This window comes from Leucoraja erinacea, chromosome 3 (genome assembly GCF_028641065.1).
Source record: "Leucoraja erinacea ecotype New England chromosome 3, Leri_hhj_1, whole genome shotgun sequence".
Classification (NCBI taxonomy): Eukaryota; Metazoa; Chordata; class Chondrichthyes; order Rajiformes; family Rajidae; genus Leucoraja; species Leucoraja erinaceus.
Window position 1 is genome coordinate 43,628,343 of NC_073379.1, and position 25,268 is coordinate 43,653,610.

A 25,268-nucleotide genomic window follows, 5' to 3' on the forward strand; every position below is an offset into this window, starting at 1 on the left:
ACCAGTACATTCATTAAATATGTATCCAATGCAATCTGGCACGGGTTTCGCACTTTGTTCATTGTTTGGCAAATTTATATTTAACTATATTGAAAAAAAAATCGACATGTGGGTTAATTTTTATACATTACATTTCTTAAAGGGGAGGGGTTGAATATATAATATTAGCTTTAAAACATTTTTTTTTGTGTGGAAATGGCCCGACTCGGTTTCAGGAGAAAAAAGAGGCTCATTCAAGATGGGAAGAGCATGTATTTTGAGGGGGAAAGGTTGTGCATTGACAGCATGGTAAATGTTCAAGGAAAATATAAACCAGGTAAAATATGTAAACCACCCCAACCTCTCCAACAATTGAAGAAGTTGCACTAAAGATGATGGACAATATCTTTTGAATTTTCAGTTTACTTTGTTGTTTCCCTTATTCGCTGGAATTTAACTTATTATATTTACCTCTTTTAAGTCTGCAGTCAAATATTTTGCTATACAAAGTACAAAGAACAAGCAAGATCTGCAACATAACTCACCACATACTTGAATTGTAACCAAATTTTCAAGTAGCTGATATAAACATTAACATCATATTGACAAAACATGTTTTCATTGACAATTGTAAAGGTATCTATCCCTCAATAAAGTTATTTTTTTCTTTTCAAGATAGTGCTGGGTAAGAACAATACAATTAATTTTACAAAAGGTATGCTAAATTAATACAAAGCATACCTAGCACAAAGAAACAGAAGGCAAAGCTACATAAGTGTTTAAGAATGACTTTTCTTTGCTACGCATTGTCGGCTATTTTTACAGATTTTTTTTGTGTTGGTAAAATGAGCGGTAAACTGAATAAATGAACCAAATCAATTTGGCAAAATTATTGTGTAATGCATTTATTGTTTGAACCAAATTTTCTTTGTAGGTTTCTAGATATTAAATATTTTTCATGAACTTTATAGTAGTTGTTAAGCTCATAATTCCCACAATAACTACAATCTTTTCTTTACATGCTTCCAAACTCAGATGCATACTTTTGACATTAATCACTGATCAGTAAAGTGAACATTTTTTTTTTCAACTGAATTGGCAGAAGGGACCATGCATTAACTATGAATTGAGCATGAAGATGGAAAAATGATGTGGTTTTCATAATTGGGAACAGTTGCATTGTTGTTTTGCTAACACTTTTGTGTTTCCTTCTTTCTGTTTAGTTTGGCGTGCTGAAAAGATTTACTGAGATAGCTTTGTTTTCCGTAAAATGCCATAGCTCAAAATTGCGGTTCAGAAATTTGAGGGATAAAATGTGCCAGATAACATTGCGCAGAGCATTCATCGAAATACATAGAAAGTGATGAATTTAAGAATTATATTAGTCAATTTTACAATATTTTGAGACAATGAAAGCTTTGTTCATATGCAGTTCACGAAACTCATTGTTTGTAGTCAAAAGCAAGCAGCACTTACAAATTTAGTAACGTGATTTTGTAGATGAAGTACATTGCATTCACAATTTTTTTTTACATTTATACTGTAACACAAAGCCGTCTTCCATTGTTATATACCGGAATTAAGCAATTGGTAATAATTGATGAACCAGTTATTTATCTAAAATGATTACAGCTTACCGTATATAATTTTGTCCTAAAATGCCACAATTTAATAATATCTTTTCAATTTTTGCAAAAATGTGCTAATTTTGGGCAATAACGAATAGGATTGCGGGTAATTAACATTATATTATTTATTATTGAGGTAATATTTGTTTTAGGTAAAGTGATGGCATGAGGGCTTGAAGAACTGTACAAGAATGGTACAATTAGTTAAAATATAAATATTAAGTTAGCCTTGAAGCTTGTGAGCTTCAAAGTTTCATTTCATCTCGTGCGTAACCGGAGTGTGTTTTATACAGTGCTCTGTGAATTGTCTAGCGATATACTAACAGATCAAGTTAAGGTTTAGCCTCAGCCGTTCTGCAAATTCTAAACCTTATTCATTCAACTGAATGAATACTTAAACATTTTTCTTAAAATATGTTGACAAAAAATTGCAACATTTTAATTTAACTACAATTGAAAACTACAAAAGCATCAAACTGGCTGGAGACAAATATTTTACACTAGCCATGACTTTAGCAAAGACAAAAATATTTTTGCACGGACTAAGGTTTCTTTTCCAAAGAGTCCGAATGTCTTAAAATATAAGCACAATTTTAGATTGAGGGTACAAACCTACAAAGGAAAACAGAAATGCAAATATTTTTATATAAATTGAACAATGAAAATGTAAAAAAATTACAAATATATAAATGTTTCTTTTTTGCTCTTGTCTCCAACAGTAAGTAGTAATCGTTGAAGATCATTTAAAAAAAAAAAGTAAAAGTAGTGCGTGGATTTAGCTTAAGATGATCAGTTTATAGTTTATGTATATTTCCGTCCAGCCATGGCATACAACCAAATAAAATAACTTGAGTTCAGCTTCGTTGACTTGACTTTGGCTGTCTAAAGAGAAATGCCATCATCACTTGAAATAAAAAAGTAAGACTGTCTTGGCTTAAAAAAGAAAGCCGTACCATTTCAAAATTTGTCAAATTGGATGGAAGAAAAGGCAGAAAATATATTTGCTTATTTTTCTTTCGACGGCAATAGTTCTTGGAGTCAAATGTTGTGCGCATTGTTTCAAGTTGATTTTAAATTTTGTTTGGGACAATTAGAATGCAGAAAATACATATTTTTACCGGGAGGAATGCCAATGTATAATTTTGAAGTGGTTAATCATTTTGTTTGTTAGCAAGAAGGATGAAAAGAAGTTAGGTAGCATTGGTTTGTTTTAACCACGTTCCGGTTCCTTTTAGCGCACTATGTGGATCATGATGGCGCATTGTATATAAAAAAAGTACATACATTTCCCATGTGCATTGCTTTATTCGGGAAATTAATAAATTACTTCTAGCATGCTAAAATAATTAGACAATTTTTGTTTATAGCTTTCTTAAATAAAAAACATTTTAAAACCGTAATGTTAGCGCGGGGAAAAATTATGAACTGATTTGTAAGGCGGCAAATCAGCCTTGGAGAATGACTTGGTGTCCAAGTGAATTTTTTAAGCACTTTACATGGGGAGCAGTGTGCAGAGGTTAATTGATGTAATTCCAATTTATATTTTGGAAATATTAAACTAAAATGACAAACTGCTTTTAGAAGTACTGAGAAATACAGAAAGATTGTAAGTACATCTCCCTTTTTCATCACCTAGGATTTTTGAAACATTGTTTTAGAGTTTCTGATTGTGAAGGATTTGGGTAGCTGATCGCTGTTGGCTTGCTTGGTTCCTTAGTTGCTAAGTTTTGTGCTAAAATATTTCAAAGTTGACATAAAGGAAATTTTTCACTGGTATTGTAAATGCATTACATGTTAAAAAAATAACTTTTTATTTGCACCTGGTTCCAAATCTAAGATTCCTCTGTAAATGGATAGTTTGGAAACTGAACAATAGGAGTGAAGTTGAGGAGCAGAAGCATTTATATCCAAGGCTGTGGTTACCCAGAACAGAGCTCTTATTCATGCAGAAAGTTTGTGGCTTAACTCTTTAGTGTCTTATTATATTTTACATAACCACTAATGCGGTGATAATTTTGTTGATTCTAGTCTATTGATTAAAAAAAATAAAATTATATATAAAAATACATTTATCATTTTTGACATTCATTGCATTTATGTAGCCACCTACTTTCTTAAAAAAAAGATGGCATTCAGAATTACCCAGGATTTTTCAATCATTTTGTTAGAGCAGTGGGAACATTATCCTTCTTTGAATGAATATGATTGGGCAACTAGGAATCATAGAGTGTGATGTTGTAGTTTTATTTATTCAAATCTTAAGTAATTAAGTGAAATAAATAAATTTGCTGATGGCTGTATTATAAAGAGAACCGTTCATTAGATCTGCCAGATATAAAATGCTGTTTGAATTAAAAATTTAAACAAATTTGCTGTGACATTCCAGTCACATCATGCAAAACATAAAGAATGCCCAGTGCAGACAAGTTACCATTTTTCATTATCCCACAGCAGTTATAGTTTCAAAGTTTTGGAAGATAATTGCACGGATCGCTACAGCAAATTATCTGGTATTGCATGCTTCATCATCTAAACCTAAAATGGCCTTTCCAATAAGCGTATTTGATTTATTCGTATCACTGCAACATGTAAAACTAAAAGTAGGAAGTCTTGCAAGCATGAACAATTATGCTCATCATCATAATAATAATAATAATAATAATAATAATCTATTTGCCATTCATTTGTCCAACCTAACTTTCATGTGTGCCCTGCAAGAGTAATCCCTTTTCTCTACATCCCATCGTTGAATGAATTTGTAAAACTTTATATAAAATCCGGATTAACATTGAACCGTCAGGCTAGTTGATGGGATGTAGCTCTTGATCTAACGCAATTTTTGTTTCTCGTGCTGCTTTGCTGAGAACGTTCTCCAATGCCAGCTGCATTTAAGACTCTGTCTGGTTTAGGATTTAGCTCTTGAATCTCCACATGATAAGGAGAAGAAATATTGGTTCATTTTTTTTTACCTCTAATAAATATCCGTTTTAATGAACTTTTTGTTTATATGTCATATTGTTAATGTGACCAAAATAAAACTTGTTACAATTATTAACTTATTTTCTGTTCTTCTTTCTTGTTTCTTTTGCATAAAAGGACGAATTCCATCCATTTATCGAAGCACTTCTCCCACACGTGCGTGCAATTGCATACACCTGGTTCAATTTACAAGCCCGCAAACGCAAATATTTCAAGAAGCATGAGAAGCGTATGTCCAAGGATGAGGAAAGAGCAGTCAAAGATGAGCTGCTGAGTGAGAAGCCAGAAATCAAGCAGAAGTGGGCATCCAGGTTGCTTGCGAAACTCCGCAAGGACATAAGGCAAGAATACCGGGAGGATTTTGTGCTCACTGTTACAGGCAAGAAGCATCCTTGCTGTGTCCTGTCCAACCCTGATCAGAAAGGCAAGATGCGAAGAATCGATTGCTTGCGGCAAGCTGACAAGGTGTGGCGGCTGGATCTAGTCATGGTGATCCTGTTCAAAGGCATCCCACTGGAAAGTACTGATGGTGAACGGCTTGTCAAATCCTCACAGTGCTCCAATCCCTTGTTGTGTGTGCAACCGCATCACATAACTGTATCGGTCAAAGAGCTCGATCTGTTTTTGGCATACTATGCTCAGGAACAAGGTAAGGGTGCATCATTTTCGGGTAGTGCCATTATTACTCCAGGCGATTATTGGCCGACAATATTTTTCAATGTTTAAATCAATAAATGTATTTACAGGTTGGTCTTCCAGTTTTAATTTATCATACATTTCAAAACCTTCCCAACATTTGTAGGCTCGCATTATTTCATAAGCATTATTTTTACCTGGAAAATATAAGATAGTAAATGGGCAATTAACTGGTAACCATAGGGTGCTAGGGTTAACTAAAACCATATAAATTCATAAGAGCTTGCCGGTCACATCAACAGTTGAAATGGGACTAGTTCTCAGTTGAATGTAAGGTTATTGATGAACTGACATTATTCAATTGGAGTGACGTTCTTCAGAAAATTCATGAACCTCTTAATTCTGATATTGAAAGTCTGATCTGAAACGTCACGCATCAGTTTTCTCCAGCGATGCCACCTGACCCACTGAGTTACCAGCACTTTGTGCCTATCTACTGATATTAAAAGACTTTTTGCAAAAATGGAATAAACAATGCGTCTTAGCCAATGCTCTGATGTTCTACAAGAGAAATTGGATTTGAAATTATTTTTTAATCTTTTTTTTTCTCCCCTTTTTAGGTTTCTCTGTTTTAATATAAAATTCTAGCCAAGTGGCTAGACTTTGCAAATGTCCATCTTTAACTAACCACAGGGAGGTGTGTAAGATTGCTGAGGTTAACAGACTCACTTGTTCCTTGTTGCTGTGAGGTAGAGCTCTATTTTCTGCTGGCTCGTGTCATATCTGTACAGTGAAACCAGCCGTTGTTGAGAACCTGGTGGTCAGGTAGTGTCAGTGTTCATAGAGTGCACGGCCTTTGCTTACACCTTCCTCCCGGCTTGCTGGGCAAGAACAGGTATCTGTCATTTGGAAACTAAAGAGTATGAACCCGCATTCTTTCACTTTTAGGTGTGCAGTCGGCTTTTGTATGAGCTGCTGAAATGCTGACTGCTGTGGGAGACCTATCAACACAGTCACATGACCCCGACAATGTTCAGGAAGTAAATCAGTCAGGCACCTTGCAATAAAAGCAAAAGCCTCCTTCACTGTTGTCAACCTCACTCTAAAGTGCAGAGTGAAGTACCATTTTCACCTTAAGTCACTAATTCCATTCATTGTTTTCCTGCAATTTGAAATTTCAATTGCAAGAGAGATTAGGTAGTTGCAGTATACCAAAGACTGGACACAAATACATTTTTGGAAGCCTTGAGATGAAACGCGGATCTTGGATATCTGCCTTTCAGATTTAAGATCACGTAGTGAAAGTGAAGAATAGGAATGGAGATAATTGCTACACCAAGATATGGCTGAAGCCATTTACAATTTTCAGAACCGTTTCTTCCCACTGCCTCACATCATACCTGTACAATAACACCAGTTGTTAGCATCCTGGTGGTCAGCTGTGTGAGTGCTTATGGAGGATTCCTGGATTTTATTAGATTGTATATGAAGGAACAGATTGACAATAGATCCTCCATTACTGAAGCAAGGAAAATACTCACATTTATTATGTTGGTTAAATTAGATATGACGGTCAGAAATCCTTTGAAACACCTTGGATCATAGACTTATTTTCTAACAAAATAAGACCTGTTTTATTGAAAGGTCGTTTCTTTTATGCGTCACTTTCCTCAGATCATTTTTCAGGAAGTCCTAGTTTTGTCATTGATTTTTACATTTATTGCAAACGTACTTTTACTTTTTGAGCACATCAAACGTCAGAAACAACTACCTTAGTTTAGAGGGAAAACTACAAATGAACTGTTTAAGTATAAGATAATTATACTTGATTGCAGAACTGGTCAAACTGTATATAGAAGATGGAGGAAAGCTGTGAATAGTAATCAGTTAAAGGCCAGCCAAAAAATGGGAAGTTTGCATGTATTTAAGATAAACGTGATCACAGTGACCAGAATAATCCTCAACTTTACCAGTTTTCCAATTGCTTGAAGTCACATTAAGTGCAATTTGCTTGCAACCCACCCCCCCTCCCTCCACACACATACCCCCACCCCCAGAATGTAGGGTTGACAATTCAATTAAAACAACGGTAGAATGTCACAACATAGAAAATGGCAAGTTGGTCCATCAGATTTATGATGAATATTCTGGATTTAATAACTAGAAATGACGCATGATTCACATTTGATAACAAATACGCTGATTTCATCCATCAAAATCTTTGCCTATTCACCGGTGCCAATTGCTACATTCAGGTGATGCTGCATTCTTGGTACGCAATTGACGACTTGTGCAGAAAGAAGGGTTATGGGGTTGTTGCAGTTTCATTCTTTATATAGGTATAAGTAATGCTCAGATATTCCCCTGAGTACAATCTGTTGGCACATGGTGCAAGTCTAAAAATAGAGTCACGGAATAAAAGCTGCAAAAGACGCTTGTGCACATGCGGCAGTTTCAGAAGTCTGTTTCTTGTCCTTCTCAAATGGATTTTTCAAAGGAGCGTATTTTGATGTAAAGGGACTGAGTCTAGCTTGCAGCTACCATGGATAGGTGCGAAGGAAGAAAAAAGAGCATTATCATGTTGACCAACTTGACCACATGTACTGTTTGCCTCACCACAGGTCAGCTCGGAAACACGAGGAGACATCGGCCAGAGTACAGTTCTCACTTTTCTCTGCTTTCTTTCCCAAGCCAGTTCTCCTGCCTTACATACCACACAGCCATTTTTTTTTCAAACTCCAGTATCCACGATTTGCTTCTTTCTCCTGCAGTATGCATTAAAATGATATCTACCTTTTAAAGTTACGTTGCTTAAAAAATGCATTGGAAACATTAACCATTACAACATAAGAATTAAATCCAAAAAAGGAGTTTAATTTTGTTTTAATTATATGGAATCACAGCATTTTAAGGCATCTGGCAATGTGAGGGAGAAAATTAGCCACCAGTGATGTTCACTTGATGACTGTTTAATGTAGCTCAGCTCATTAACAAAACCTGTTAAGCTAAAAGAAAAACTCATTCTCAACTTGCTGCACAAGTTGTGGCATAAGTTAATTATAGATAAACTTTCTTCCCTTTCCCTGTATCCCTGAAAGGAATACAGCACAAAAGAATTGTTTGTTTTTGCAAGCTTTTTATGAAGCAGAAGTTCATTAGCCAGACAGAAACTACACCGTTGGTTGGAATTTTAAGAATGTCCCCCATCATGCAGGATTTTATTTACAAGACACTGTGCTTGACTTTATAATGGTTTGGATTTTGCAAAAGTCTTCTCGTGTAGGTGGCATGCTCTGAGTAGCAGGATTGGAAAGACAAACTGTTGGGAAAAAATTGCCCATTATAGGCAGTGCAGTCTGAAACCTCGAACAAACGGCTGAGAGCTGAAAGCCGAAGTTGCAGTTTGTGTTTCTGAAGAATCGGGCAGCAAAGTTGAATTTGCTGGTTCAAGATGCCGGTTAATAAAAAGCAACGGCTTCTCAGTTTAAATTACTCTATTCTGCAGAGCATGGAAACGCTTTTGTGTCTGTGTGCCATTGATTTGCGAGCCACCATTTTGCTCTTCTCATGCCAAGAAAGATTAAGGCACATGCGCGGAGCCAATAATGGTTGCCACTGGAACAAGGCTTGGCATCGATAGCTGATTGTGTATGTGTGCAATGCCTCTGATTCGCTAGCTGGCATCTGCAATGCAGTGAAGGATTCTGAAAAGTTTTTGACGGTTGCTGTTCCTAAGCTGCTGTCTTTTTTTTCCCAGAATTAGAAAGATCTTGCGGAATAAAGCTTTTTCAAATTCTTTTCTTTAAACGCAAGCTTTCATACTCAGTGTGGGTACGCAGTGTTAGCATAATTACCCAACACAGAGTGCGCATGCACATTGGCTGCACATTTATATTTGTAACATGTTTAATTTTAACTTTTCCCGCATTTCCAACTGCAAAATTAAAAATATTCAGATTTGTTTTTGCGCAGTTTTAAGCAACATACTGAAACCTAGATTTGTCAATAGTATGTAACTAATAGTCAGCGAGTTGAACTGAAGGAACAAAGGTAACACCTGCAAGCTTCCTGCACCACTTTGGTTTTAAGCAGGATCAAAACATTCTTTGCCGGATAACATTGGCAAAGAGAAATTTCTTGGTGTGCTTATCTGAATTTTAAAAATCAACCATTTCTCCCTTTTCAAAAATTAAATTACGTCATCCAAATACTACTTCAGGCCAAAACATGGTTGAAATGTTCTTTGAATCTTAGAGATCTGTACAATTGTTGGAAGAAATTACAATTCTACCAGAAATTGTTGATTAGTGCTTAAGTTTAGAAGAATCCCCACAATATCTATATATAATTTTGCTTGATATTGGAGTAGGGTATGGGTGCCTTCTGAAAATACGTTGCTGGTTACTCGTTTCTGGATAGTAATACAAAACCCAAATTTTAATCTGTTAGCCAGATTTCTATAATAACTGAAGTATTTCAATACAATTTCCCTCTATTTATTATTCCATACAGAAATTTTGATTCTCATCCATCTAAGTTTACAGGTTGTTAGCAATGCAGATGAAGATGCATGTGCAAATCTTCAAAGTGTGGCGATTATCTCTATTATGAGTGTGATGTTGCGTTGAAGGCTTTGAGCGGAAGGTTAGGGATTGCTGCTAAGAAACAGTGCAATTTTCTATCCAAGGACGGTGCGGCAATTTATAATTTTATTGTGAGTCCAGGATTGTTAGCGATGGGGATAGGATGGGAGAAGTTTCAGGACCTTTAAGTGGGGGCACTTTGCAGTGAGTGGACACTCACAGATCAATGAGGGGGAGATAGAGCAGGGTTAAGATTACACAAGAGTTGAATGGTAAGGACTCCAATAAGAATCTGGCATCCTCTACATTAACTATACTGTCGGCAGTAGGAAGCATGCATTCTCAATAAAGACAGGTTGTTAATTTGGTGCTTTCTCATTAAGAGAGTTTAATTCAGCTTTTGATCCTAAACCTGGATGCTTAATTTCCTAAAGTCCATGAATCCCATTTGTGGCCAGAACAAACTTGTGCTGAATGGGAGAAGTTGTGAAGAAGTTAACCTGGCAATTAATGCTTTGGCCTCACACTTGTAGCCTTTGCCGGCTCTGTCAGGGGCTTTCTTCATGAGAGCTTTGACAGTGCCTTCCTCAGAAAACTGGAAAAAGTTTTGAGAAACTTTGTGGTGTCTTTGCGGTTTGGTGTACTGAAGCTTCAGCCATCCATAATGCTTATTGTCATTAGCAATTCTCTTGCTTCTGCATTGCTGCTCATGCAGAGATCCAGAGCAACCACACCTAACCTGCAGCTGCAAACCCAAGGGGAGATCGCGACAGGGATGCAGCTTGCAGGAGTACCAATGCTGCACTCAGGGTGTGTAGGCAGATGCTCAATTTCCTGAATGTTACAATTTTCTAGTCTTGGAGATGGAGACTGCCACAGAAGGTGGTGACAGATCGTTGCAGTATCCCAGAATAGGACCTGTTATCTAGTTTATTTTAATTTATAGATACAGCACGGAAACAGGCCCTTTCTCCCACTGAGTCCACGCCAACCATCGAACACCCATTCACTTTTGGATCTACTCCGTACACACTTGGGGCAATTTAAAGATGCCAATTAACCACTTGTCATAAGGCTGTGGGAGAACGTGCAAACTCCACACTGACAGTACCCAAGGATCTGGATAAAACCCAGGTCTCTGGCACTGTGAGGCAGTTGCTTTACCAGCTGCGTCACTGTGCCACTCCACTATTCCGTCTCACCTATGACCCATTGTGCCGCCCTTGGTGAACATGTTGCCTGGAGGCTGTTTAAGAAACCCTGGTCCATGGTCTCAACTCTTTGGGACCCATCTAGGGTCCTGTTATATTTGTAGAATATTAGAGTCAGCTGCTCACCAGTGGAAGCTGACTGAAGCCTTGTTTTCAAGAGCTGATATGTGCAGATGCAGTACTAGCAATGAGGGGGGTTAGAATGAGCAGACACTCTGCTTTAAGACTGGCTCAGTTCCTAATAGTATAGGAGGCACGACTGCACTCCTGGGTTCTGACGCATCGTGTTCTCATGCTTGGCCCAGAATTGCAGGAAGATGTATCTGCATGTGTGTGAATCCTCCTTGGACAGGTGCCACGGTTCATTCATCCTGCGATATTTCACTCCATCCCAAGTCACTTATCCATTCAAGGAGAAAAGAGTCAAGGGTGTTTAATTGACCTGTGCTTTGTAATGGGAACAATGACATTCCCACTTACTGCAGTTTTTCAGGCACATTGAAAGCAACAACAAAATACAGTAAACAATAATACAATAAATAATAAATAAATAATAATGATGCCAATCTGAAACATTGCCTGTCCTAGTATCCATAGATGTTGCCTGAACTTGCACAATTACTCCAACATTGTGGTCTATGCAAGAATCCAGCACAGGCAGTTCCTCGTGTCTCCAAATTATCAGTTACTAGACTAAGTGGGACCCGTTGGGTCCCAGCTTCACATGGGAGGGCTGCTCCCCCAACGCAATATTCCACCTCTCCACCAATTCCAATATACGCCCACACACACACACACACACACACACACACACACACACACACACACACACACACACACACACACACACACACACACACACACACACACACACACTCTCACACACACACACACACTGACTCACACGCCATATATATGACAGTAAACTGTCTTGAATCTACTCACATGGCTGAGCGCGGCCTCTCCACTGTGAGGCTTCCGCAGTCAATGGAAATTATGCAACCAGCGCAACCTCTGCACTCACCGGAAATTACGCAATCAGCGCGACCTGTCCACTAAGCAGAAGTCACAAAATGAGCGGGACTTTTGAACTAAACACAGTCGGACCTAATAAAGCATTTAGTCCTTCCATACACAGTCAAACCTAATAAAGCATTTATTCTTTCAAAACACAGTCAGACCTAATAAAGCATTGCAGTTTCAAACACAGACAGGACAGCAGGCCAAACAACTCATGACATTGTCATTTCATTTCCAATTAAGCATTGCACTTTCAAGCACAGACAGGGCAGCAGGCCAAACAACTCATGGCATTGTCATTTCATTTCCAATTAAGCATTGCACTTTCAAGCACAGGCAGGGCAGCAGGCTAAACAACTCATGGCATTGTCATTAAGGGCTAACAAATTATTTATTGCAAGTACATTGCAGAATCACAGTTCAGTTGATTCACAGCTTAGAATGACAGTCGTGGCCTCTCCCTCGCAATCTTCCAGAGTGACTGACTCACGTCCAGGCTTCCGGGGTTTTATAGTCCTGCTCCCTCCCCCCCCTGTGATTGACAGGCGAGAGGACCAATCAGCATAACTTTTTTATTTTTCATCTATGGGAAAAATCCTCGGGGCTGGCTCAGCGGAAGAGGACTGAGTAAGACGGCCAAAAATCTCAGCGATACAAGGTAGAATTTTTTCTAAAATCAATATGCAGCACAGACAGAAAGTGGTCAAGATGAGACTTTTAATTATATAGATATTAGCTCACCAGACCATAATAGTGCAGGCTAACTGAGGAATGTCACAGTGGCACATCGGGTATAGCTGCTGCCTCACAGTGCCAGAGACCCGGGTTAAATCTTGACTATTGGTACTGTCTGTGTGGAGTTTGCACATTCATCCTATGACCACCTGAGTTAAATGGACATGCATATGAGTAGATCTCACATTGTGGCTGTGAAACCTGTAGACCTTTGACAAGTAATGAAATTTGATATTCAACTAAGTTGGATTGTACACATAAAATTAGTTCTACAGCTGGTGGAGATTCGGTATTCCACCAGTTATCAGATTTGTCCAAAGCTGCTCTATATCTTGTATATGATCATAATGCATAGGGACAGTATTAGGCCATTCGCCCATCGAGTCTACTCCACCATTTAAGAAGCAATAATATACATATATATATACATAAGAATGCAGTGAAACATGTTTAATACATTCTTAGCGTCTGCCTATGCATTCAATATTGCTGGTTCTGTACACTGTAGTGTGAACACGTTCCTTTTTTTCTTCACATTGCCACTTTGTGAGGCCATTTTCTGGCAAGCTTCAGAGTCACAGGCGATGGGATACATTTTATTAGTAGTTTTGCAGTAAAGACAGCCACTTGTAATGCACTCACTTTTTGCTGCGTATTACCAAGTTGCTTTGCTGGTTGCGTGGTACAGTGGGTATTCTTGATTGGGGCGGCTCAGGTTGGTATGGGAAACCAAAAATCAGTTAATGTATAATAAGTAGAAATGTAATAACTTTTTGGTTAATTCTGTTATTCTTCAATTGGTTGACCTGTATATAACAGTTTTCTTCTCTTACTGGAGCTGGCATGGTAATAATTTCTAACAATGAAAACAAGTTAATGTTTAGAAAGGGATTAACATTAATCTGGATATTGAACCTGGGCTATTGTTTACTATAATGTCAGGCTTTACTAGTTTTAGAACCACTTTTTGAAGTTGAAACTTTTCCCTCCTAAATTTACTCTAGGACTTGCTGATGATTGAACTTAACTCACAGATTTAACATTAAACGTTGGACTGATTTGAGCAATTGTGATCAGCAAATTTGAGAAGTACTTCAAAAAGCTGGTTGTTTATACATTTTTTCGTACCTATAACTGTGGAGTGATTTTTCTGGAGTATGCGGGCTGATATCCTGCTTGAAATGCAGTCTGTTTACTTGGAGAACATCCTTGCTTTGACAGCATTTGTATTTGCTAATAGCACCTTGACGGAGATGGAAAAATCACATGACATAATGCGTGGTGTATTGAAAGATATAAATACACTTTGCTGTCTCTGTGACTTTTTGTCCTAATCAAAAGGACACAACGTGCTAGAGAAACTCAATGGGTCAGGCAACACCACCGGAGAATATGGATAGGTGAGATTTTGGGTTGGGATCTTACTTCTGAAAATGTAAGTCTGAAGAAGGGCATCGACTCAAAATATCACTGTATCCATGTTCTCCTGAGATACTGCCTGAGTTACTCCAGCACTTTGTGTCTTTTTTTTTGTAAACTGGCATCTGCAGTTCCTTGTGTCCATGTCTGACTTTTTGTCCCATGGGGAAAAAAAATCTCTATGGTGAGATTTATTCATCAATGCACTGCCAATCTCCAGGAGTCAGTTGACAGGCAGGCACTGGATCTGGTAGATCACGGTGTTGGTGGTGGAACAGATGCTTGCTCTCCTTCCAGAAAGATAGTTGGTACAATTTCCATGGACTATTTGATCTCCGGAGGAGAGGTACTCTTGTTGCCAAGCCAGAGCTAATGTAGTTCCCCTCAGCAGATTACAGAGGCTCTCTCACCTGATGCCTCCCCTCCTTTCACCACCCAGTACATGGTCCATTGACCAACATAACTGACTGACCAATGCTTCTGCACGATCGTGAGGATGACAGTGGACGTTAAGTCCTGCAACGCATTTGTAGAATTATTTTCACCCCATTTTATCTTCCCGGTCCTTATATAAATCGACGGAATGTGTTAGGAGCGAGAAAGATATTACATTGGCACAATGGGATGTTAGAACATTTTGTCATGCTGTAAAAAAAAGCTGCAACAAATTAAGCCTTGGAAGTGACTGATGTCCGTTCAAGCCACTGTTTTGTGTTGGTCAGGCTGTGACAACCCTTCGTCCTAGATATATCAACTTTAATTTGTTACGGCACATTCAGAGCAGTATTTATGAGGGCTACTGTCTGACTCCCTGTTTCAAAGTCAAGACCCCTACAATGAGAAGTTATGTGCCTTGTGCAGCTTAACCGACTAAAGTTGATTTGTTAAAGCAGATTGATTATGCCTGCATTTAGCCCAAAGCCTTATGTTACCTGAAGCCCTTGACCTTTGCTCTTTGACACACAGTACGGCAGCCAGCCGCTTGACCTTTACATTGTTAGCAGTGTCACCGTTTCCTTCAATTCTGTGCGGGAATTGCTAACACAGGGCTCACTGAACTGACTTTCCAAGCGGTGGATTGCATGCATCCCTTGGGAGCATTTGTCACTGCATGATATTATTTGGCTGAAGTGTTTGCTTTCTTTCGGACATTGTCGGACACAGTGAACAAATTATTCCTTGAGCCGAGAAGACATAAAGGATAGGGGTTATTTTATGTTTCTTGCGACCGAGTCCAGTTACGGTTAAAAAAAAATCCAGCAAATGCCACCTGGCTTGAGCAGACCGATTATGAGAACCCAACTCTGGTTTTAAAAACAGAATTAACCCAGAGGTTGGGGAAGGGGAAGCAGACCTGCTAAAGGGGCATTCCTTGTGATCGAACGTTGCATCAATAATTCACATGCATATTCTGAATATATTCAATATAATATGATAAAGTGGACAGTTGTCAATTTATTTTAGAATATTTTGTTATACATGCAATAGATAGAATGTTTGTATAATTTCAGATACTCTCTCACACGTGAACGATTCATGGTATTTGGTCAATAAACATTCAGCCTTGCTAGTTTTTTATTGAGAAATTTAGCAGGTTCCCATTGGCTAATAGGTGGCCTCATAAAGGTGTGTCTAATTAAGTCCCTGCTCTAAATGCAAATTTTATTTAAGGTTGCACTGACTGAGGAATTGATGTACAGTTTTGTTTGATTATCCTTGTGCACTTGCATTTGTGCACCGTATCATTAACAATTACACAAGATAATTTTGGGGGTAAGCCCTGTGGTAAGGCAGGTCCCAACGACATGGGGAAGAGGGCTGGTCATCAGGTGTTGGGAATAGAGTCACAGACTGGGTCAGAAGTCATTGGGCACTCGGTCAGGACTTAGACTGTGTCATTGGAGATATAAGGAAGAGAAGAAAACTGAGTTTCCTGACCTGGGCTGAGACCTGCTTTGGTAGCAGTGCTGTTATTTGGAGACTGGCCATTGACAGGTACACCTCAGATCCACCAGTAAGAAGCCAACATAATCAAGGACCGCTAACACCCTGGTCATTCTCACTTCCACCCCTCTCTCGTTGGGCAGAAACATACATAGAAACATAGAAAATAGGTGCAGGAGTAGGCGATTCGGCCCTTCGAGCCTGCACCGCCATTCAATATGATCATGGCTGATCATCCAACTCAGAAGTTACAAAAGCTTGAAAGCACATACCACCTGATTCTGGAACAGCTTCTTCCCCACTTTTATCGTATTCATAAGCCAAGTATGTTGTCCCGATCTCCCAATCTACCTTGTTGCACCCCTTGGCACTTAAAAAAAAACCCCTGCATTTTCTCTATATTCTGCATTGTTTTCTTTCTCTGTTTATCCTGTCCACGTGCATTGTTTGATTGTACTCAAGTATGGTAAGATTTGCTTGGATAGCATGCAAAACAAAGATTCCCTTTGTATGTGGCTAGAGGGAGTAATCTCTTGAACGATATAAAAATCTGCCGCTACAGTTGTTGCATGTGACAATAATAAACCAATATTATGTAGCGATATTATGTAGCGAATATCATTATTCTGCATGTCTTTGACTTGGAAATCCCATCCTATGAAATTTGAGATTGGAAAATGTACGGTTAAATTACCAGAGTCACATAATTTGCTTTGCAAATATCATAATTGATTCCACTCAAAAAATAAAACGATGTCATAAATGTTTCACTCAGAAAAAAACCCTAAGAATTTATAGTGTTTCAAATGGACAGAACAACTTTTCACCCAGTAAGATCTGAATTTGCTTGTACTGGAATTATTTTTCGTGGAGTTGGTTAAAATCTTCTCATTTAATTTTCAGCTTTTAAGAATTTTAATTCTAATTTGTAACATATTTGTTTGGATTTAACTTTAATTAAATCCATTAATTTTCCTTCTGAAAATCTGCAACGGATTGCCTACTTATGGTACCAGCTTGAGTATTGTATGGGCAAAGATTAAAGGGATTGATGCTCATTTCTTTTATTTGTGAATGAATGGATTTTCACTACTTGGATTTGCAAACTGAAGGCTGAGAACATAAAGCGTTATTGTTTTAAAATAAAATGCACAGAAAAAAATTATAGAAACAAAGTTCGGATGTTATATTTTCTGAATTTTTTCATGGCTTTTGCAATGAAATAAGTCAATTCCTTCCAAATGTTGGGTTAAAGCTTAACTGTGCCAAAATAAAATAGTTATGTAGACATGCAAATGAGTAGATCTCGCATCATGGCTGTGAAACCTGTAGACCTTTGACATGTAATGAAATTTGATATTCCACTAAGCTGGATTGTACAAATAAAATTAGTACTACAGCTGGTGGTGATTCAGTATTGCATCAGTTATCAGATTTGTCCAAAGCTACTCCTTTATATGATCATAAGGCATAGGAGCAGATTTAAGTCATTCGGCCCATCAAGTCTGCTCCACCATTTCATCATGGGTAATCAATTTTTCCCTCTCTATCCTATTCTCCTGCCTTCTCTCTGTAACCTTTGGCAGATTCACCACCCTATGACTAAAGATATTCCTCCTTATCTCCATTCTAAAGGTACATCTTTTTATTCTGGGGCAGCATTATCTGTTCCTAGGCTCTCCCACAACTGGACATATCCTCTCCGCATTCATTCTATCTATGCCTTTCATTATTCGGTACGTTTCAATGAGATCCGCTCTCATCCTTCTGAACTCTAGCGAGTGAGGGCCATAGCCACTGAATGCTCCTCATACATTAACCTAATCATCCCCGGGATCATGTGGCTCAGCAAGACATGGGACTGAGATTCTTTTGCCATAATCCAGGAAAAATGTGAGAGGTTTAATTGTCATCAATTTATTGAAATGATAACTTTACCAAGGTTAAAGATTTTTTAAGTAGTAGTTTGTTAGTTTAGTTTAGATTATTGTTACATCTACCGAGGTACTTTCAAAAGCTTTATGGTGTGTGCTAACCTGCCTATGGAAAGACAATACGTGATTACAAGTGAGCTACCCACGGTGTACAGATACAGGATAAAGGGAATAACGTTTAGTGCAAGATAAAGACCGATATATAGATAGTCCGAGGGGCTTCAATGAGGTGGATATTAGCTCAGGACTGCTCTCGAATTGTTGGTAAGGTGGTTCAGTTGCCTGATAACAGCTGAGAAGAAACTGTCTCTGATTATGGAGGTATTCGTTTTCACACTTCTGTACCTCTTGCCTGATGGGAGACAGGAGAAGAGGGAGTGAGACCCGTCCTTGGAAATGCTGGTGGCCTTGTTTCATTTGCGATACAATGGGACCTTATCAATTGGCTCAAAGCATTTGACCAGCATGGAGGCGCATTTTCCACAATAGTACAATAGTAACCTTATGTGGGTGTGCACGGTCAAATTTATTTTCTTGCAGATGAGACAAAGGTTGGAAGAATGGAAACAGCGTTAGTAACATACAGAGACAGAGATAAGCTGGCACAAAGAGTGAATAGACAGAAGATAGCATTTAATGCAGAGAGGTGGGAATTGAATGATTTTGGTGGGAAGAATATGTGAGTAAATGGCAATGTTCCAAAGAGCTGTCTCGCAGCTGAAGACTTGGATCATCCTTGATAGTGACAAGGACCGTTGAGAGGGCAATTAATAATGTATACGGGATTTTGGGATTCATAAGATACAAAAACAGGGAGGTTGTATAAAACTTGAATTTAAAAAAAATACTGGTTCGGCCACAAATGGCATATTACTCTCAATCATTTAGGAAGGATGTGAAGATTCTTTTGAGGGAGCAGAAAATATTTACTAGCACGGTTCTGGAGAGGATAAATTGTGGATGCCACGTCAAATTGAGGCCGTGATTGTTCTTGTTGGAGCAAAGAAGGATGAGTTTTTACAAACAAGGAACTGCAGATATTGGTTTACAAAAGAAGACACAGAGTGCTCGAGTAACTCAGCACCTCTGGAGAACATGGATAGTTTGGGTCCCTACCCAAAACATCACCTATGAATGTTCTCCTGAGATGCTGCCTGACCTGCTGAGTCCTTCAAGCACTTTGTGTCTTTTTTTCTAAAGTTGAGTACAGATTTAATTTCGAGATCAAGAATCATTTAGGCAAGTTAGAAGGAAGCTATTTCCATTGGTAGTTGATTCAGGGACCTAGGCACAGATTAAAGAGTTGGGACAAATGATAGAAGATGGTTTTTGTGCTGAGAATATTTATGATCTCAAATTCGCAGTTGAGGTGCTGGAAACAGAATTAATCAAGGGTTTCGATAGAGAATTGGATGAGGGAATTATTTGCACTATAACAGGAAAAGAGCAGGAATATGAGACTGATAGGATTAGTCTGCTGGGAGCTGGCATATCCTCAATGGGCCAAATTACCTTTTGATTTCATTCTGTTCTAAGAAATTAAAAACACAGTCTCAAGTTGCCCGAGCTAGAATAGTCACTGCAGTTTGACTGTGTCTGTTAACTTTGTACAGCTTCCATTACTTTATTGCGGAAGACAAAGTACCTTCAGTATTTTAGATTCAGGCTCTTCCGCTTGCAGAGTTTATAATGCACTGGTATTGTTCAGTGCTGCATCTGATCTCTGAAGTGAATCGGTATTATCTGAGGTGGCGAGGTTTGTCTAAGGGGCTCTGAACTCGGGAGTGGAAGCTAGCCTGGCTTGCTGCTTATGACTGCTATTCTTTGACCTCTAAGAGATGAACAGATGTTTGGATTGCAATTTTGGCAACATGAGAAGAAACAAGAAACTAAAAGGTGGAGCAAACGGACCGATGAATCTTGGCATACTGTAATTCAAATGCATGCTGGATTGAAATACTAAACCACTCCCACCAAAGAAACTGGGGAAAAATGCATCTAAACCTGGGAGAGTTGTACTGAAAATGTGAAGATAAATTACCAGAAAATCTATTTTACACAAATTGCTGACACAAATTCTGAAAGTGTTCTATCTGTCTAATTTACTTTTTGGAATATGTTTGTTGCGTGATGGTAACAATTTGCACCATTTGTTCAGATCAACACTGGAATTTTGCCTGAAAATGTTAATGTGGCTTATAAAACTTCTGTACTCATGAACCAGTTTGATTGTATATACTGTAATAGACAGGCAAATCTATTGGCAGCTTTATAGTTACAAACTCTTGGCCATCTGATGTTGCTGTTTATTTGCATTGCAACATTCAAAAATGCTTTTTATCTACATGATCTTCTCCTCCCGTACTGTTTAATGCTGAAAAGAAGCTTAGATTCTTAAAAAGCTCAAATCAAAGTAAGTTGCCAGAGGGCTGAGCAATAAAACTAACTGCTGGAGGAACTCAGCGGATCAGGCAGCATCTGTGGAGGGAAATGGACAGACGCTGTTTAGGGTTGGGTCCTTCAAGCCTTGAGAGATCCCAACCAGAAACACTACTTGATTTTGCTAATAACAATCTGAGGATTTTTTTTTCATGTGATTTTTTTTTCTCTTTCAATTATCTCTTTCTACCAGGTCTCTTGTCCCATATCAAATAGGAATAAAACGAGAAGGCAAATTAGACCCCGCAGGCATTATTGAAAGGAATAGAAAATAGTTTCCCTCTCCCCTGTGAAGGAATCTCTGAGCGGAGAATATGTTGATGAAAATCAAAAAGAAAGCAGATGTTGAAAAATCCGACATTAAGACAGAAAATGTTGGAAACACTCAGCAGTGAAAAGGAAAGTAGTGTTAACATTTAAGGTCTTGGACAAAGGAACTGGAAATTTAACTGTGTTTCTCCTTCCATAGATGCTGCTTGACCTGCTGGATGTTCCCAGCATTTTCTGTCTTTACTTTATATTGGTGAAGAGCTTGTCTTTTGGTGATTCACTTGTTCATTAGGAATCGTTACCCTTTCCAGATCCAGAGAGCACCTCTATTTTTTTTTTAACACAGATGTGAAAAATATAGCTTTTTGGCTTCTCCTTGTGATTCCCATGAGAAAAGATGTTGCAGACTAAATTTGTGGTGCAACAGGAAACAAAAAAGCTGACGTTTGCGGCTGTGTCAGCCTTTCCATGAAATGCAGGAACAGCCCATGTGACATGCATTCCTGGTAAAAGAATACCTGAGTGAATGCTCTTCTTGCAAGTATTGAGCTTAGTCTTTCAGGCTGAATCATTCCCGGAATCTTGGCTGAAATTTGCAAATTAATCCAGAGTTTTGCATGTAGCAACCAGTATAACGATGGACTGGATTTTCCTGTTCAGAAATTCTGCTTGTGGTTCCTGCCCTGCCCTAACTTCCCTGTGCTAGATATGGTGATGCCTATCCTTACTGATTGCAGTCCATAGATCAGGAAGTCAAAGATTCATCCATGGAGGTGGATGCTGAGCCCTTCAGTAGGTCCAGGAGTTTGAAGATGAGTTTGGTTGGAATTATGGTGTTGAGGGCAGAGCTATTGTCAACAGATAGGAGTCTGACATAGGTGTCTTTGTTATCTGGATGTTCCAGGGATGAGTATAGGGCCAGAAAGATGGTGTCTGACATGGACCTCTTGTAGCGGGAGATGAATTGTAGTTTATCAGGGTTGTCTAGGTGACTCACTCAGTGCTGAATAGAGTTTAAAATATATAAACACATCAAGAAATTATGACTGGATGAACTGAAGTTGTAGGAGAAACAAATCAATAGAATGAAGAATGATACTGATGTAGCTAACCGTTTTTGTTACTGGTATCGGTAATGGTTTATTATTGTTACATGTACGGGTTTATAATGAAAACCCTTGTTTTGCAAGCTACCTGGTCAAATTATATAATACATGAATAGATTCAAGCCATACACAAGTACAACAGGTAGTGCAAAGAGAAAATTAACCAGAGTGCAGAATATATTGCTACAGCTACAGAGAAAGTGCAGATAAAAAATAGAGAAAGTGGCATTGAGATAGGTTGGTAAATCGCCCTAGTGACTACACCTTAGCTTATGAGCGATCTGTTCAGTCGTCTGATAACAGCAGCTAAGGGACATTTGTATCTTCTGTCTGACGGGAGAGGGGAGAAGAGAGAATGGCTCGGGTGTAAGTGGTCCTTGAATATGTAGGCTGCACGGTGTAAATGAATGATAAATGCCATGTGCCGGGTTACAATATTAGAATTTTTAATATTCCCAGGCCTTACACTGGGAACAGTTGGTAGTTTATATATTCTTTGAATATTACTTAGTTCACCAATTTATTCATCTTCAAAACTCATATTGTAGAAATAGACACTATGTGATCTCACTTTCTTAACGTGCAGTAGATGCAAGCAGCCAAATCCATTTTTATGGTGCATGGTGTTTTTAGTATTAATTTTAAGATGATGCTTTTCCAAAGATCTTTAACGGTCCATTTAATTATTCCCTGCGTTAAACAAATTCCAGGGTAATGAAACTGAGCTCCACAGTGTCCACGAGTAGGTGGAAACTGCAGATTCTGGTTTACACTGAAAATAGACACAATATGCGGGAGTAACTCGCGGGCCAGGCAGCATTTCTGGATAGAAGGAATGGGTGAGGTTTCAGAAGTAGGGTCTCGACCCGAAATGTCACCCATTCCTTCTATCCAGAGATGCTGCCTGCAGTGGCGGACTGGGTCTAAAAATATTGGTTGCCAGGAGACAAAGGGGGCCCACTTCATCAGGGGCCCACTTGCCATCGGGCAAGCTGACACCCTGGCCAGTCCGCCACTGGCTGCCTGTCCCGCTGAGCTACTCCAGCATTTTGTGTCTGTCCACCCAAGGGCGAATGACATCATTTTGGGGTGAATTAAACTAGAGGGGTGAATGAAGGGTGAATGACAATTTATTCAGATATTTTTATATTTTTATATACTTAAAAAAGGCATTGCCATTAAAGTGGTTAGTAAGCTCATATTGGTTTTAATGGCAGTGCGGTTGGAAATTTGATATGTTTTTTCTCTCTACCTATGGTTTTCGAATTTCAAAGTAGCAGGATAATTCCCAAAATTACTGTAATATAACCTTTTAGGGAAGACCATGGTTTTTTGAGCTAATTTTCCAAGAAAAAAAACTGCAGTAATCAAAACCCGAAAGGGTAGGATGGGGCTGAAGCCCAGTGTTTTATACGTTGGAGTGGATTTTTATCATTCTAATAGAATGATTTTCCAACTCCAGTGGTAATTAAACTTATTTTTCTCACTCCTAGTTTTCTTTTTAGGATGTTTCGAAAGGTTGATTGAAATAAACACTTAAGAAATTAGTTAATCTGTGTTTTTTGCTCAAAATAAATTATACATAAAATTATACGCAAGGGAGAATAAGATGAAAATTACCAAAAAACACATAAGAAAATTTAGTCGAGGGTGAATGAAATTTTGTGATAAAGACTCAAGGGTGAATGACGCTGAAATAGTTTTAGCCAAATAGAGGACTAATTTGGCTGGAAGCTCATGTTTAGTGTGTGCATGAATGTTTCAGTGAATGCTGGGATTTGAGAACTGTAATAGTTTACGCTGGCCTTCGTGTCTATCCTGGCTCTCTATAAGGACAATGCAATGCCCCATTCCCCTTCCCTGCAATGTTTCTATTTTATATTGATCCTTTTGAAAGCATTGATGGCACAGCAACACAATAGTAGAGTCGCTGCCTTGCCAGTGACCCGGGTTAGACCCCGACTACGGGTGTTGTCTGTATAGATTTTGTAGTTCTTCTTGAGACTGAGTGGGTTTTCTCCAGGTGCTCCGGTTTCCTCTCACACTCCAAAGATTTACAGATTTGTAGGTTGATTGGCTCCGGTAAAAATGTTTAATTGTCCCTGGTATGTAGGATAGTGCTAGAGTATGGGGTGATCGCTGTTTGGCATGGATTTGGTGTGTCGAAGGCCCTGTTTCTGCGCTGTATCTGTAAAAGTCTAAAGTCTAAAAGTCATTGAATGGATCCATCAGACAATGTGTAATTGTTGGTTCTTCTACTCATCATCTGAAGTCTAGATTCTTTGCTTCGTGACCAATCAGTGGAATTAGAGTCATAGTCTTACAGCATGTAAACAGGCCCTTCGGCCCAACCTGCCCATGCCGACCAAGATGCCCCATCTACACCTCCCACCTGCCAGCGTTTGGCCCATATCTCTCTAAACTTCTCCTGTCCATGTACCTGCCCATAGGTTTCTCCTTATCTACTCTGTTTGGACCCATAATTTTTGACTTGCACATTTCTCAACTATGTCTGATCCAAGATAAACAATTCCAACTTTGTCCTTTAACAACAGCCTGTTTTGCTGGTACCCTATAGAACATACCCAGTAGTGTGATGGCAACTATATTGGTTCTGAACAAGTGGATTGCATTGTCGACTGTTCTAAGACATTCTCGTGAGTTCTGCAGTGTTCCCCTTAATCAGTAGTGCCATTGCACCTTCTTTCTCTTTGCCCCATATCTACCCCTGGTTAAAACGATTGCATCATATTTGCCTGCTCTCTACATATTGCATTCATACCTGCAGTGTAAAACTCCCCTCAATTCCCGGAATTTCCCTTGGAACCATTCTAATTCTCCAGGCATCCTATTGCCACACCGCAGTATGCTCCCTGAATTAACCCTGGAAGGTTCTCCTACCATAACCATGGTTGTTTCTGGAGTAATACCTGCCCTGCATTGACAGGCATTTTCTACCACACGGAGTCTGAAGTCTGACTTGCCACTCTCGCAATGTTTTGCCACCTCTCCCAATAATTTGCGAATTCCTCTGGTGTTATTTTTGTCACTCCCTTCCAGATGTTACATACATATCTGAAGAAATATTTTGCTTTGCGATAATTTTATCTATTTAGCTTGAACTCAGTGAAGCAAAGGTCTGGGGGAAAAAAAACCATGATAGAATTTTGAAAACTTGAAAGGAGGCAAAGAAATAGAACTTGGTTGTGTTTATGGAAAAGAACAAAGGACCACTGTCCTCCTCGAGATAAGATGACAAAGTACCTTTCATAAAAGAATTGCAGGTATGTGTGATATTCCTTAGGTGAAGGACTGAAATGTTTGCCTAAGTGAGTAGTGTGACTGGGACTTGCAATGATTAATATAAGATCTGCAAATATGCTTT

At 38.8% G+C, this 25,268-nt stretch overlaps 1 protein-coding gene across 14 annotated transcripts in view; it reads left to right on the forward strand.

Annotated features, from left to right (window-relative positions):
* Positions 1-25,268, forward strand: part of LOC129695542 (nuclear factor 1 B-type-like) — a 291,616-nt gene that overhangs the window by 4,342 nt on the left and 262,006 nt on the right. For all 14 annotated transcript variants that reach the window (XM_055632563.1, XM_055632569.1, XM_055632560.1 and 11 more), the window contains exon 2: positions 4,704-5,235. In XM_055632563.1, coding sequence (XP_055488538.1) covers positions 4,704-5,235 — 532 coding nt within the window. The remainder of the gene's footprint in view (positions 1-4,703; positions 5,236-25,268) is intronic.